The 14,691-nt window shown below is 44.3% G+C and overlaps 1 protein-coding gene across 1 annotated transcript in view; it reads left to right on the top strand.

Moving 5' to 3' along the window:
- Nucleotides 1–14,691, top strand: part of LOC109303762 (cytochrome P450 4V2-like) — a 28,522-nt gene that overhangs the window by 45 nt on the left and 13,786 nt on the right. Inside the window, 8 exon segments of the mRNA XM_019525980.1 lie at nt 1–191; nt 4,523–4,635; nt 5,595–5,680; nt 7,137–7,327; nt 7,766–7,835; nt 10,803–10,862; nt 10,864–10,927; nt 13,026–13,217. The exon segment at nt 1–191 is cut by the window's left edge and continues 11 nt beyond it. Coding sequence (XP_019381525.1) covers nt 1–191; nt 4,523–4,635; nt 5,595–5,680; nt 7,137–7,327; nt 7,766–7,835; nt 10,803–10,862; nt 10,864–10,927; nt 13,026–13,217 — 967 coding nt within the window.

The following is a 14,691-nucleotide window of genomic DNA, read 5'->3' as shown; positions in this document are numbered from 1 at the left end:
GTGGGGTGCGCGGCTGCTGTACTGGGCGGCGGCGGCGGGGGGCGTCCTGCTCGTGGCGCTAGGGGCAGCGCCCGCCCTGCGCCTGCTGGCCGTGGCCCTGGGCAGGTGGCGGCAGCTGCGGGCGGTGCCGGGGCTCAGCCCCTGCTACCCGCTGCTGGGCAACGCGCTGCTCTTCGAGCGCCAGGGGGAAGGTAGGAGCCCGGTATGGCCCTCGGCCGCTGCTCGCTGCGGGGTGCCCGGTGGGACGACCTCGGTTCACTCTGGCGCCGGCCCCTCTGGCAGCGAAGGCGCCAGCCGGAGGCACCTGCTGCTCTTGTAACCCGAGTCTTCTTTCCCAAGCCCGTGGCTGGGCCACTTGAAACCCCCCTGGATGCTGCTGCCGCCAGCTAGGGAGGATCGGGGCTGGAAAGCAAGTGGGAGAGGCTAAAAAGTTGGTTTCGAAAAGGCAATGGAGGGTGGGGGGCATAATAAAATGGTAAGGGAAAGGTAGCTGGGATTTACTGTTGACAGTCTCCCGCAAGACCAGCTCCAGGGGTCCCCACGTGAACGGAGTTGATGTGGTGTTTCAGACTAATGGAAAGACGTTCTTTTCCACACAGCATCTCGTTCTGGCCTGGGACTCGGTGCCACTGGCTGTTACAGAAGCCGACAGTTGAGCTGGACTCAAGAAGGGGTTGGTCAAGTCCCTGGAGGAAAGGGGTATCGATAGCTATTGAGCATAGGAGTGAGGGGCACGGCCTCTAAATCAGAGCCTCCTAGACCTTAAATGCTGGAGGCTGCAAGTGGGAGGGGAACTGAAAAAACCCCTAGTTGTACCTGGTTCCCTCTCCCTTTCGGCATCTGCTGTACCCCTGCATGACAGAGGACACTGGGCAAGATGAGCCTGTGGTCTGGCCCAGTAAATGGCAGTTCTTATGGGAACAAGGACCTGTCTTGCCAACCAACAATCTCCGCGTATAAAAAGAGCCGAGAGTCCCTGACGTGTTGCTGGGGTCTGTCAGGCAGTTCTCTTTGGAGCAGCCCCTTGCTGTGTGTCAATGAGCTCTTAACCGTGGACAGATCCAGATTTCCAAACCAACCACATGATTTCTGCTGTCAAGGGAGTTTGACACAGGAGTCAGCTGAACTGTCAGGCTTGCTTAGCTAGCTCTTGTGGGTAATTGCCAAGTGAGAACAAACTCTGGAAGTGTTTGTTGTCCTGAATTCCAAGCAGTGCAGTGCCACTTGTGGTGCTGTGAAAGTGCCATGTCCTTTGTTATATCCTCAAGAGAAATCAGGTGAACTGAAAGGCCTTTTTGACCTTGAGGCACTTACCTGGCTCTGGGAGATCTTTGTAAGGTGTTGATGTTGCTGTGAGTATCTTTCAATTAGTGTTCTGTTCTTGAGAGGCAATACTTTTATGACTTCTAGTAGATGCAGTGTCCTCAGCTGAGCCTGGCTCCCTGCACAGATCAGCTGCAGCAGGGCAAGAGTGGCTCTGGATTTCTCCCTGCCTCCAGGGCAGCCAGAGGCAATGGGGATGGTGGCAGTGAGAGCCGGAGGTGGCGGGGAGGGATGGGAGCAGGGAATTCTTATTCTGGTGACCTAAAAACTAGGGTTGTGTGAAATTTTGCCACCAGTTTTGTTTTGATGCTGTTTTGACCCATTTCAAGGTCAAAATAGTGAAATTGAAAGGGGACAGATGTAGTCAAAACAGCTTCAAAACAAAATGAGACCAGTCGAAATGTTTAGCTGTTTCAGCATTTTGCCCATCAGCTATAATGGGGAAGGACAGAACAGCCTATAACTTTGTCATTTCTGGCCTGATTTGGATGAAACTTGCAGGAATGGTATCCCGTTCTGAGGGCATGGAGTCTGCCAAGTTTCAAGGAGATAGGTGCAGGGGGTTTGGGGAAACTGCACCCCAATGTTTTGAAAGCAAAACTTGTGTCACGTGTATGTGTTAAACCACAGTGGGGTGAAAACTGCAGGCATGCTAGCCCCTGTGGAAGCCACAAAGCCTGCCAAGATTCAAGGAGATAGTTGGAGGGGTTTGGGGGGAAACTGTACCTCAAGCTGTGGACAAACCAAACTTTTGACTTGGGTGACACTGTGTGTGTTAAGGTGCAGCAGGGTGAAAGCTGCAGGCCTGCTAGCCCTTGCTGCGGTCACAAAGCCTGCTAGCTGTCAAGGAGATGGGTGCAGGGGTGTTCTGGGGCCCTGCACCCCTAGCTGCTGACAGGCAAAACTTGTAACATGGGTGTTTGTGCTAGCTAGCTACTGTGTTACACAATCAATCATGATTCACTCAGGGACCAGCTCAATACACCGTAGCTAGCCAGGATGAGTTAGTGAGCAAAGATTAACACCTACAAAACCGCAGACTGATAGGAAAAAATCAATACAGAGCCAGGAACTGCTTCTGCCCCAAGACACCGTCTTCTCATCCAAGTGCTTAGAAATGAATTCCTTGAGGACCTGCTTTATGATTTTTCCAGGGACTGAGGTGAGGCTAACTGGTCTGTAGTTCTCTAGATCCTCCTTCTTCCCTTAAAGATGGCCACTATATTTGTCCTTTTCCAGTCATCTGGGATCTCTCCCAATTGCCACGGGTTTTCAAAGATAATGGCTAGTGGTGCTGCAATCACATTGGCCAGCTCCCTCAGCACCATTGGACGCGTTGCATCCAGCTGCATGAACTTTTAAGTGTCCAGCTTTTCTAAATAGTCCCTAACCTGTTCTTCACAACTGTTGGCTGTTCACCTTTTCCCCAAACTGTGCTGCTAGGTGCAGTAGTCTGGGAGCTGACCTTGCTTGTGAAGACTGAGGTGAAAGAGGCATTGAGTACTTCAGGATTTTCCGTATTATCTGTTACTAGGTTGCCGTCTCCAATTAGTCTGAGACCCACACTTTCCTTGATCGTCCTGATATATACTGCTAATCTTGTATGAGAGTGCTATGCCAGTACATCAGGGCTTGTAACCCTGCAACTTTATAGTCTAGGGCAGGATTAAGCATCCTTGCTCCAGGAAGCTACTGTTCTAGTAGATGAGAATGTTTCAGAGGAACCCGTTCATAAAATTCATAGCATGGAATAATGCATCCAGGTTTCCAATCTGGAAAACAACAAAGAAGTGCCTCCTCCATAAGTATTTTGTTTTGAGTGTGCAGAACCTTCCAATATGAAAGTCTGGTCAGTACTACCAAATTCCCCAGTGGTTGATTGTTTACACAAGGTTTTGATTTTGATTCACATATTCTGATAGAGATCTAATTTTTTAGCAGGGTAAATAAAGTCTGGGGAGCTCTATACTATAGCAGCTAGAGTGATTCTGGTACCTAAGTACAGCAGCACTTAAAGTACCTCTAACCTTCATACTGCACTGCAGAGTTGATACACTTTGGGCATCCTTGCATTTACACATACCTAAACTTAATGCACCTTAGCCAAATGTGCTTTAAGGTGATTTAGGTGTGCATCTACACGTGCCCACCTTAAGGTGCCTTAACAAGGCTCACTGGGCAAATGCATTTGGAGCCTGCCCTGGGAAGCACCCTGGAGAGCCCCCTGAAGCCTGCGGCAGGGTAGTGGGGTGGTGCAGCCCGGTGCCAGCTAAGGGGGTGGGAGCCACTAGCCCCCACAGATGTGATAGGCCAGCCTTGTTCCCCCCAGCCCTGGCCCTAACCCTTTCCCTGTGTTCTTGCCCCCCAGCATTGGTTGAGAGCAGGCTAGAGCCTGCTGGGCATTACCAAGAAGCAGCAGCAGGTGCTGTTCTCCAAGGCACAGACTTTGGAGCTAGAGCAGTACCTGTCTGTGGAGTAGTACTCCGGCAGCAGCAGTACCTGTTGGTGTCCCGACTGATGCCTGCCCCTGCTTCTGCTTCTGCTGGTGTGGCATGGTTCTTCTGCTTGCTGCACAATGTATGGAGCATATGAAGCTACCACTCATCCCTGGCCTGCCCACACACGTGGTGGGGCTGGGGTTGTTCTGCTTTTTTGTGGGGGTGGTTTGTGCCTCCTGCGTGCAGTCATCAGTTGACACGCTGACAGGTACTGCTGCTGCCAGAACCACTGCTCCAGCTCTAGCATCAGTGCCTTGGAGAACAGCACCCACTGCTTCTTCTTGGCGGGGCCCCATGGGCTCAGCTCTGGCCTGCTCAGTCAACAGAACTAGTGTTTAGGCGCCTTAAGGCATCTACACATCCCTTAAGGTACCTTAACTATTCATGCCTAAATTTGATGTCTGCTTTATGTGGGCATCACATTTATGTGCAATTAGCCTAAAATAGTCATTTTAAGGTGCATTAAGGACACAAATATGTAGACCCACACCCTTAATGCGCTTTAAAAATGGCTAAAGCACCTTAAATCAGCATGTGTAGATATGCCCTTTGAGTGCTACTGTAATGAAAAAAAAGGGCAAAACAATTGTGCTTTGGTGAAGTAAAACCAAAACACCAAAACTAAAGCTATAGTGAACTTACAGTCAGTTCATTACAGAACTTTCAGTTTTGGCCTCTTTAGGCAGATTTCTCTTTTCCAGAATTCTTTAAACAAGTAATGCAATATACTGAAGACTACAGGAATCAACCGCTGTTAAAACTTTGGGTGGGACCACTACCTTTTGTTGTTTGCTATCACCCTGATACTGTGCAGGTGAGTGTGCCTGTCTCATACTTCATTGATCTGTTTGTACTAGTTATACTAGCATGACAAAAGTCAGAAATTCTTTTTGTGTAAATTTTGCACCAACCCCCTGCATTTAGATTGTTATCTAAAGATACAATTGATTTTTAGATTGGTATCTCAAGGTTCATAGGCAACCTCATGAGAAGCAGTGTTACTGAAGGCACACTGGAAAGAAAAAGTAGTTATGATAAATTGATAGTAATACTTCAGCTATAACTCAGATAAGTTTTTTCAAATTCCGTTTTAACTGTGCAACTTTCTCTTCTTTATCTTAACTTCTGAGTGTACAATACCTACTGCTAATGATTATGGATATTATTTCTGGTGAGGGAAGCACTTGGATTTCCCTGTGTTAACTTGCTGCTCTCTTTTCCCCTTGAAGTAGAAAAAGCCATTATACAGGCTTCCTAGGGTAGATGGATTTGATGGAGTTCCTAGAAACATAGATCTTGTGAAGACCAAGAGCTCCAACTGTCACTGGGAACCAGTGGGGTGTTTACTCAAATGGGGACTGATAGTGATGAAACAGACAGACATTCTGTTTTGTGAACTATTTCAAATGTTTGGTTTTGTTCTAGTTCAAATTCTGAATGTTTTCTTCTCCCCTAGTTCTGAAAGAAGTATCAATGTTTGGAAATCAACCAAAAAATTCCAGATTTTCCAAAAACTTTTCTTCCTGGTTTTGAGTATTTTTATTTTATGTAATAAAATGAAGGGGGGAAAAAAAGAATTAAAAAGCAATTCACTGTGAACTATAAATATATTATGCCAAAAAATGGCAATATTGACATTGCTGGAATATTTTTTTTATGTTCCTAAAAATCAGAAAAAAAGGAAATACTGACAGTCAGCATGATAGGGGTAGCCATATCTCATCTTCTAAAGAGAATTTTTTCATTGATTTTTTTTTTTTTTTCTATTGTTAGGTTATTCTGAGCAATTCAAAGAATATAGAAAAATCCTATCCATACAAATTTCTACATCCATGGCTTGGCACAGGACTTCTAACAAGGTATAGTACTATGTAAATACACTCCTATCCCCTTACTTATGCATAGTTTAAAATTATAATGCATATTGGCTGCCTTAAGACATAATGCACTATGTTTTATCTTCAAATAAACAGATCAATAGGATAAATCAGAGTATATTATGATTGAGCAAATGGTTACTCAGGGATTAGATATTTGTTCCATCAATAGTATTTTATCCTGTTTCTTTCAGGGTAGTTTTATGTCCAATATGAGCAAAGTTACCCAAGTTTAGAGGCTTATATAGTCTATTCTCTACTATTTTATATTTTACATTGGTATAATGCCTATTCTGTATTTTTACCTAAAAACTCACTTGGTATTTGCAGGTATAATTGCCTCTTAATAGTCCATAAACTTGAGCAGGATTTCAGCTGTAAGCAAAGACTAAATCAGGTTACCTTGGAACACTTTAAACAGAATCTTAATCGAGATACACTAATCATTTCCCAAGAATGTGCGTCTTTAATCCATGAATATATTTATCTTTTACATATATAATTTTTCAAGTGTAGCTGTCAAGGAAACTTAAAAAGAAGGATAAGTAATATTATTCCCATTTTTCACATTGGGGAAGCCAGGTACAAAAGGAAATTACTGCTCTAAGGTCCTATCATCCTTGATAGAGCTGGGATTAGAACCCTTTTCTCCTGACTTTAGACCACAGTCCTACTTGCTGGACCATACACCTAATTTATTCTCAATCATGGGGCCCACAGTCAGGGCAAGAGCACATATGAAGAGCACTCTGCTGCTTACAAAATGGAGGTAGTGCCAAGCTCTAACTGCTCAGGTCTTGATTGTATCATTGATAGACGCTTCCAAATGTTAAGGATCAAAATACACAGCATGGAATCAAACCTACTATGAAAGTGATGACTTATGTATATATTTATTACTTAGACACAATTTTCAACACTGCAGGAAGGAAAGGCCCTTGTCATGCTGATTATAGTAGTATTGATTGAGCACTAAAGCAAGATGGTGCTCTAAAAAAATGAGGGTCAGACTTGCAGTAGCATTGTGGTTTGACATTGTGCATGCTGGATTAACAGAGTCCTTAAGAATCTACAGCATAAACAGACAAGAGTGATATGAAATGAAAGTGTCATAACTAGAGGTATAACTAGTAATTTTGGCATTCTGGTTATGCTGTTGAGTGCTGAGGGTGGGGGATTGCGTGGAGAGCTCCCAGAATGCTGCTGGTGCCTTTTCTGTCTGCGCCCCCCCATAAATGGGTGTCTATGGCTGGTGCCATGCTTGCTGCAGATGGACTAACCGTAACTACATGTGCTATTTGTAATTTAAAGTTTAGTATCGGGAATCTCTCTTTTAATTGTAACTACTGTTAAATGCACTTGCTGGCACAAAGAACATTATTTTTCCTTTCTTAAATATGTTTTTCATACTTAATTTCCCACTCTCTTTATTTTTTAGTACTGGAGATAAGTGGCGGACCAGGAGAAAAATGATAACTCCCACCTTCCACTTCACAATCTTGACTGATTTTCTAGAAGTCATGAATGAGCAAGCCAATGTTTTGGCAGATACATTTGAAAAACATGTTGACCAAGAACCATTTGATTGTTTTCTGGACATCACTCTGTGTGCCTTGGACATAATATGTGGTAAGACCTGGGTATGATTCAACAGTTGCTAGGAAAGTGCAGTAAATGATAAGGAAGCTTCCAAGTACAGGTGTTACAATGCTACAGTTTAATTTATTGAGAAAATGACACAAAACAGCACTGAATATCTTGTAAGACTACTTCCACATCATCTACATTCTAGTTTAATTATTTATATATTTGTCTCACCAATCAAATATGTTTTGAGAATTTTGTTTTGGTAGGATTGAAGAGAGATATGGAGTCTAAAATGAGGGAGATCTAAAGGAAAAATAGTATTACAACTAGATTTGAAAGAGAATATACCAACTAGAAAAGAATTGTATGTGGAGGGTGTAAATAATTGCAGTGCTTGAAAACCATCGATGAATGTGTGGTGTCTGTTTATTTGTGACTCTCCACATAGTTATCTCACTTTTGGTGAATTGTTCCTTCTAGAAACTGTAATGGGCAGGAACATTGGTGCACAGAGTGATAAAGATTCAGAATATGTTCGTTCTGTTTACAAGTAAGTGTACACCTTTCAAACCTGCTTAATAGATTTGTTACATTATGGTTGAGCATGCTAATGTCAGCAGTAGCACCTGGGATTTTACAAAAGCACAAACCATTTCTGTTGGATATCTGGTGCTATGCTAGGGCAACAATACTTTACGGTCTGCTTTGCCCATTTGTGGAGAACAGTGGGAATTGTACAAGGTTTGCAAAGTGCACAAGTGTGTATGGAGGTAGAATGTCGGAGCAGGAGAGGAAATATTACACCTGTACCCACCCAGAGGATTTTTCTGGGATAGTCCCACAATGAGCACTTCTTAAATGTCTTCACATGGTGCAGCTGCATTTCTGGCCCTTCATACTTAATGGAGATTGAAATAGTTGCTATGTCATCTGAATGTAGAATTTACATGGGCAGAGAAAAGCTGGAGCTCTATATGCACAGACCACAATTACCTTAAGTCACCAGTGTCCAGCACCTTGTTTGGTTATTTATGCCAGCACAATACATGGGTGTGAAGCTCAGTTAGATTAGAAAGGCAATATTTTGCATTTGCATTGTACTAGCGTACAAGCCTTATGTAAGATGCTGCACAAAAATGAAACTGACTCATTGATTTAATTGGAATTGAGTGTTGCATGCACATCAACATGAAATCTGGTGCCAGGTAGGGTTGAAGGGTCTGACTCTTATTTTGTCAAGGCCCTTTTACTCTACCTTAACAGTATAAAGGGGCCTTGAAGTGGGTATAACTGCAATTTATCATAGAATCAATGAGTTGGAAGGGACCTAGACAGATCATCGAGTCCAACCCTCTGCCATGGGCAGGAAGGAGCACTGGGGGTGGCAGGGGTCATAAGACCCCAGCCAGGTGCCTATCCAGTCTCCTCTTGAATATCTCCAGGGAAGGTGAGAGCACCACCTCTCTGGGAAGCCTATTCCAGGCTCTGGCCACCCTTACAGTGAAGTAGTTCTTCCTAATATCTAACCTCAACCTATCCTCCCTCAGCTTGTGGCCATTGTTCCTGGTGACTCCATAGGGGGCCCTGGTGAACAGACTTTCCCCGAGTCCCTGCTGCTGGCCCCTGATAAAGTTGTAGGCAGCCACAAGATCCCCCTCAGTCTCCTCTTGTGGAGACTGAAGAGATTCAGGTTCCTCAGCCTCTCCTCATAGGGCTGGCCACGGAGGCCCTCAACCATACGAGTGGCCCTCCTCTGGACCCTCTCCAAGTTCTCCACGTCCTTCTTGAAGTGTGGTGCCCAGAAATGGACACAGTATTCCAGCTGCAGCCTGACCAGCGCCGCATAAAGGGGGAGCAAGACCTTTCTGGACCTGTTAGCGATGCCCCTGGTGATTGTATGACAGGGTGCGGTTGGCTCTGCCTATTGCTTCGTCGCATTGGCAACTCATATTCATCCTGGAGTCAATCCTGACTCCAAGATCCCTCTCTGCCTCTCTACCGCCGAGAGGGTCAGTCCCTAACCTATAACCATAATGCTGGTTCCCTCTCCCCAGGTGCAGCACCCTGCACTTGTCCTTGTTGAACTGCATCCTGTTCAGATCTGCCCACTTCTCTAACCTATCCAGGTCTGCCTGGATGCGGCCCCTGCCTGCCGGTGTATTCACTTTACCCCACAGCTTGGTGTCATCAGCGAACTTGAACAGGGTGCTCTCCACACCCTCGTCCAGGTTGCTAGTGAAGATGTTGAACAGCGCCGGCCCAAGGACCAAGCCCTGGGGGACTCTGCTGCCTACACCCTCCCAGGTCGACATTGACCCGTCCACCACCACCCTCTGGGTTTGTCCCTGGAGCCAGTTTGCCACCCATGTGACCGTGCATTCATCAATGCTGCAGTCCCTCAGCTTGCCCACCAGAATTGGGTGGGACACTGTGTCGAAGGCCTTCTGGAAGTCCAAGAAGATGACATTGACTTCCTCCTTCCCATCTTCCCATTTAGTTTCAATTCAAGTCCCCTCTTTTCTGCTTCACTATTTGTAAAAGGACCTTACTATAAAGAAGAATCATCCCTGAAATGTTGAGGTTATTTTGGAATACAACAAATTTTGTGTCATTTATATGACAATTTATTTTGTGATTTACTCTTATACAGTCAAAGTATTTGAAAGTATTTTGCCAGTATAAAACTAAATCCTTTCCTGGAGTCTGAAGGTCTGCTTAACTATTCTGAATCATATGGCTGAACTTGATGAATTTGAAAGCGCTGTAAATTTATGCCGAACCTGTTCCAGGATGCATTAGACTGGCAATGGACAGGATCGGTTAATATAGCTGTTTCAGAGTAATCTCTCTCAGTAGAAAACAATCCTATCAAAGTTTCTTTTCTTTATGTATTAGATTACTTAGTGGGGTTGGAGTGTTGTGTAGCTGTTATGGTCCAGAAAATATTGAGGGGCAAGGCTTTTTTGTGATATCCTTTGTTGCATCAACTGTATAGTTTAGAGAGCTGTTGGACAAGCTTACAGGTCCCAGGTCTGCTTACATGTCCAAATTGTAGTAATGTTGAAATCATGGTAAACATCATGGAAACTGCTCAATCATGAAAAAACAAACAAACTCCACTCCCTGTTTTTATGAAATTAGAAATCCAAATTAGAACCATCAATAGAGTTAGTCCAGGTTTACATCAGAATAACCCCCAAAATATTGGCCCTATATCTCTGTTTTGTGCTAATAAGCATCTGTGATCAATATTAATTTTTATATAGGAACAGATTTCACTTGATGTTGGCATGTATGTAACAAGCAACAAAAATGCAATGGCTTTTGAATGTTATGATTAAATTAAAATTGCTTGAATTGCTTGAATCCCTAAAAGCGAATCAAAATGTTTGTTGTTTCCACTATCAAGTAGTTCTTCCCATCCAGTACCAGAACAGTTAGATACTGTTAGGATTTTGGGGAGGAATTGTTAGCGTGTTTTGACAAATGCATATAACATTGTATTTGTGTTACCTAGGATGAGTGATATAATTCATCATAGACAGAAATGTTTTTGGCTTTGGCCTGATCTGTTGTACTCTGTTCCAAGAAGGACAGGAACATAATACAAGTCTTAAGATACTTCACAGTTTTACGGACAAGGTAATCTATTGTTCTTTTTCCTATTATGTTTATTTAGAAAACAAAGTGCCATAGTCTGAGATACTAGTTTGTGAATATAGTGACTGGGGGCTCAGCCTGAGGAAATATCAGTTTACCTGAGAGATGTCAATTATTAAACAGTTTAATGTAGACTATATGCAGATACCAAAAGGATACACTGAAGAAAAAAGTATAACTTTATTACATTGTTTCTAGGCCGTTGTTTTTCATCATTGGAAAATACTAACATGGAACTAGCGGTTTGGTAGTAAACAAACCAAACCTTAAATGACCTAGTTTCACCACAAATAAAGTTAAATTCTCTTAATTCCTTTAGAACAGGGATATCATGTTTATCTGGGGCCCTAAATCACATCTGGACCAGAGGGCTCCTTGCTAGCTAGATCCAGCTCAGGGTGTGGGGTTGGTCATGGTGGCCACTATTGGGGCAGCAAGGGGTCCAACAGTGCCAGGTCTAGCGGTGGCATCAGCAGTCTGGAGGTGGCAAGATATCTGGGGGCAGGGGTCTGAGGATGGCGGTGGGACTGGGGATGGGGGTCTGGCAGTGACAAAAGTCCTGGGGCTCAATGATTAGCAAAAGATGTGTTATTGGAAAGGTGCCTGTGAAGCTGTCCTTAGTGCTGAAGGCTGAAAAATGTGGAACAGAGAGTAAACCTAGTGTCCTAGTGTTTAGCACAAAGTGTTTACCCAAAAATTGCCTTTCATTGAAAAATTAGGGCTTAAATAGTCAGAATCCACATTATTCACAGTAGTAACCTGTCCAAACTCAGTGTACAGGAGAGAAACCAAAGGCTAAGTGCATATTTATCCCCTCCCAATGCAAAGCAGTGCATGGCAGGAAGTAAGGGAGCCGTACGTTATTTAATATCTAGAATAAGGTTTATTTTTTTAATATAATTGTGTAACAGAGCACAACTTGTGCTTTGTTACTCAAAGGGGCATAGGCAGGCAGCAGAGCAGCTTGCAGGTGGCTGCATTCTCAATCAGGTACAATTGCCTAATTGGGAACAAAGGCTAGCTGTTTATTATAAGAACAGGGCTCTGAGTAGTGGAGCCAGCAGTCTGCTGCAAGCAGCTAGAGAAAGAACATTAACTAGCTGGAGCTTCTGCTTATAACATCTTGGAGGTACAGGGCAGGAACTATGGGGAAGGTGGAGGTTCCTGTTCCTGGGCATGACCTAAAACTACACCCTGCTGGGGCTGGATGGCATGGTGAGACCGCTGGTGGCGGGGAAGTCTCCAGGAAATGCCACACCTCTGCCTCTCTAGTGAAGGGTGAGTATGGGGTGCCAGAAAGCCTCAGCCCCTGCTGCCTTGCGGATTACCGTATGGAGGGAAAAGGCTAGGGGAGCAAACACTGAAGACAAATCAAGAGCCCAGATTACTGTGTGGAACCTGTGGTTGGGTCCTGGTTAGGTGAAGAGGCCAGAGCCAGCTGAGGGCCACAGTGACGCCTGAGGCATAAAAAAGGGAGCTGGGTGTGAGGCTCCAGGGGGGTAGAATTCTAAGCCCCAAGAAGGAGCTGAGTGTGAGGCTCCAGGGGGAAGGAGATTGAGGCCCCATTTTGGGCAGGGGATGAAGGACCAAGAGGGTCTCAAGCCAGGCAGGGAGCCTGAGGAAAAGGGAGGGGCTGGGAGCCCCAAGTGAATGAGATTGTGAGCCCAGTGTGAGGGCACATAAGCTTAGACCAGGTGTTAGGCTATGGATGCCATCTGTGAGGCATGGGACATGGTATAAAGGAAGTTTTGGAGCTGTGTATATAGGCCCTTGTCATCAGAGCAAGTAAATGGGCAGCCTTCTGCCTGGTTAACATCTTCCAATTAGTATCACCCAAAGGCATGGCAGGTGAGGTAGGCGGGTGGTTAGCCTGGAGACAAGTGGACAGGTCAACAACTTGACCGGCACTGGGACTCCCACTTGTTACAAATTGGTAGACTGTGAAATCTAAATACTGAATATTTATTATCCAAGAGTCCAAGATTGTTGTGGGCAATACCTTTTATTGGATGAGCAGCATGTTTGGGATAGACTAAGTAAAAGTTTTGAATTCAAGGAACTTTCTTCTTTATTTTCCAAGGTTATTACAGAAAAAGCCAGAGAGACCAAGAACTGTGGAGGAAGTACAGGCAACTTTGATGACAGCTGCAAAGCAAGAGGGTTGAAAAAGAGAAGAGCTTTCCTTGACATGCTTCTGAATGCAACTGATGATGAAGGGAACAAACTGAGCTATCTGGATATTCGAGAGGAAGTGGACACTTTCATGTTTGAGGTACCCTCATGGAAGCTCTTTTTTACAAAATTTAGCCTTTCCTGGTATGAGACAAGCTTTGATCTTATTAAATGTATATAGCAATAAATGAATAGAAGGAAATAGAGGACCTTGATGCAATATTACTATGCAAAATCCTATTTTCCAGTACATTTCTTTGCTCTGAGAGTAAAAAAATCATCCATATTATAAATTACAGGGCTGTAGGAGATGGAAAATGTCAAGCAGAAATGTAGTTATTTGACAGAACTGTGTGCTCAATCCTGGGTGCATGATACCTCTGAGAAATCCCTACTCCCCCAAGAAGTCCCAGAAGCATAACAGTGTCCTTTGCTCTTGGGGCAGCAGTGATGCACCTGGCAGTGCCAGATACCATGGCACTGATCATGGCAGGATGATTAGCTGTCAGTATGGTGGGGCCACTTTTCAAACCCCTTCCACTGCCCAAGTAGCAAAAAGGTGGTGCTTAGGGCTGTTGTCCTGGTCACCCTCTTCATTTATGCTACTGAGAAGTCCAAAGACAACAGGCAAACTATTTAGGCAAACTGTTTTCAAATCATTTACAGCCTTTGCTTTCATAAAGCAGTAGAGGAACATTATATATACTAAGAAGGGCAGCACTTGCTGTACCATATCAGACCAGTTGTTCATCTGCTCTAGTCATACTGAGTACCAGCTAATTCAGTGTACTGTGCAGGACTAGAGGATATATGGAATTATAATCTGATTTTAGAAGGACAAAATTCTTTTAAACTTTTCAAATATTGATAGCCTTATATGTCCTAAATCTGAGTTGTAAACTTCATTGGCTCATCTTAATTATCATAGAAAATTAGGGTTGGAAGGGACCTCAGGAGGTCATCTAGTCCAGCTCCCTGCTCAAAGCAAGAGCATTCCCAACTATCTCAAGACGAAGGCTTTGTCTACCTGTGTCCTAAAAACCTCCAAGGATGGATATTACACAGCCCCTCTGGGCAGCTTGTTCCAGTGCTTTACTACCCTCTCCAAACTCAATGGTCCCAATCTCTTTTTCCATTGAGAAATCTCTCCAAGCCTTCCATTACTGTCATGCCTTTTGTGAGACAGGAGGACCAGAAATGATTACGGTGGACTTGAACCACAACCTATGTTACTTCAGTTTTCAGCTGACCTAACTGTCCTCTTTGAAGCTGTACCATGGTCATTATTATGACTTGATTAGTGAGGGTGTGCGAAGTGGGCCCTATTTGATGCGGATTTGAATTCGGCCTGAATCAGGGACAGTGATTCTATTCGTTGATTCAGATCACTGTCCCTGATTCAGTTTGGCCAAGTCTGAATCTGAAGATTCAGTGCCGACTTGGAGAATCAGCTATTTGGACATAGACATAACTTTAAATGTTTTTTCTACAAACCTTGAGGTACCAGCATGGCTTGTGAATGCTGTGAAGCTGGGGCGCATGGAGCATCCCACAGGAGTGCGGGGGGGGGGGCG

The sequence above is a fragment of the Gavialis gangeticus genome, unplaced genomic scaffold (assembly GCF_001723915.1).
Source record: "Gavialis gangeticus isolate Ggan-Ray unplaced genomic scaffold, GavGan_comp1, whole genome shotgun sequence".
In the NCBI taxonomy this organism is placed as follows: Eukaryota; Metazoa; Chordata; order Crocodylia; family Gavialidae; genus Gavialis; species Gavialis gangeticus.
The sequence above is the reverse complement of the archived record's forward strand: the minus strand, read 5'-3'. Positions and strand labels throughout refer to the sequence as shown.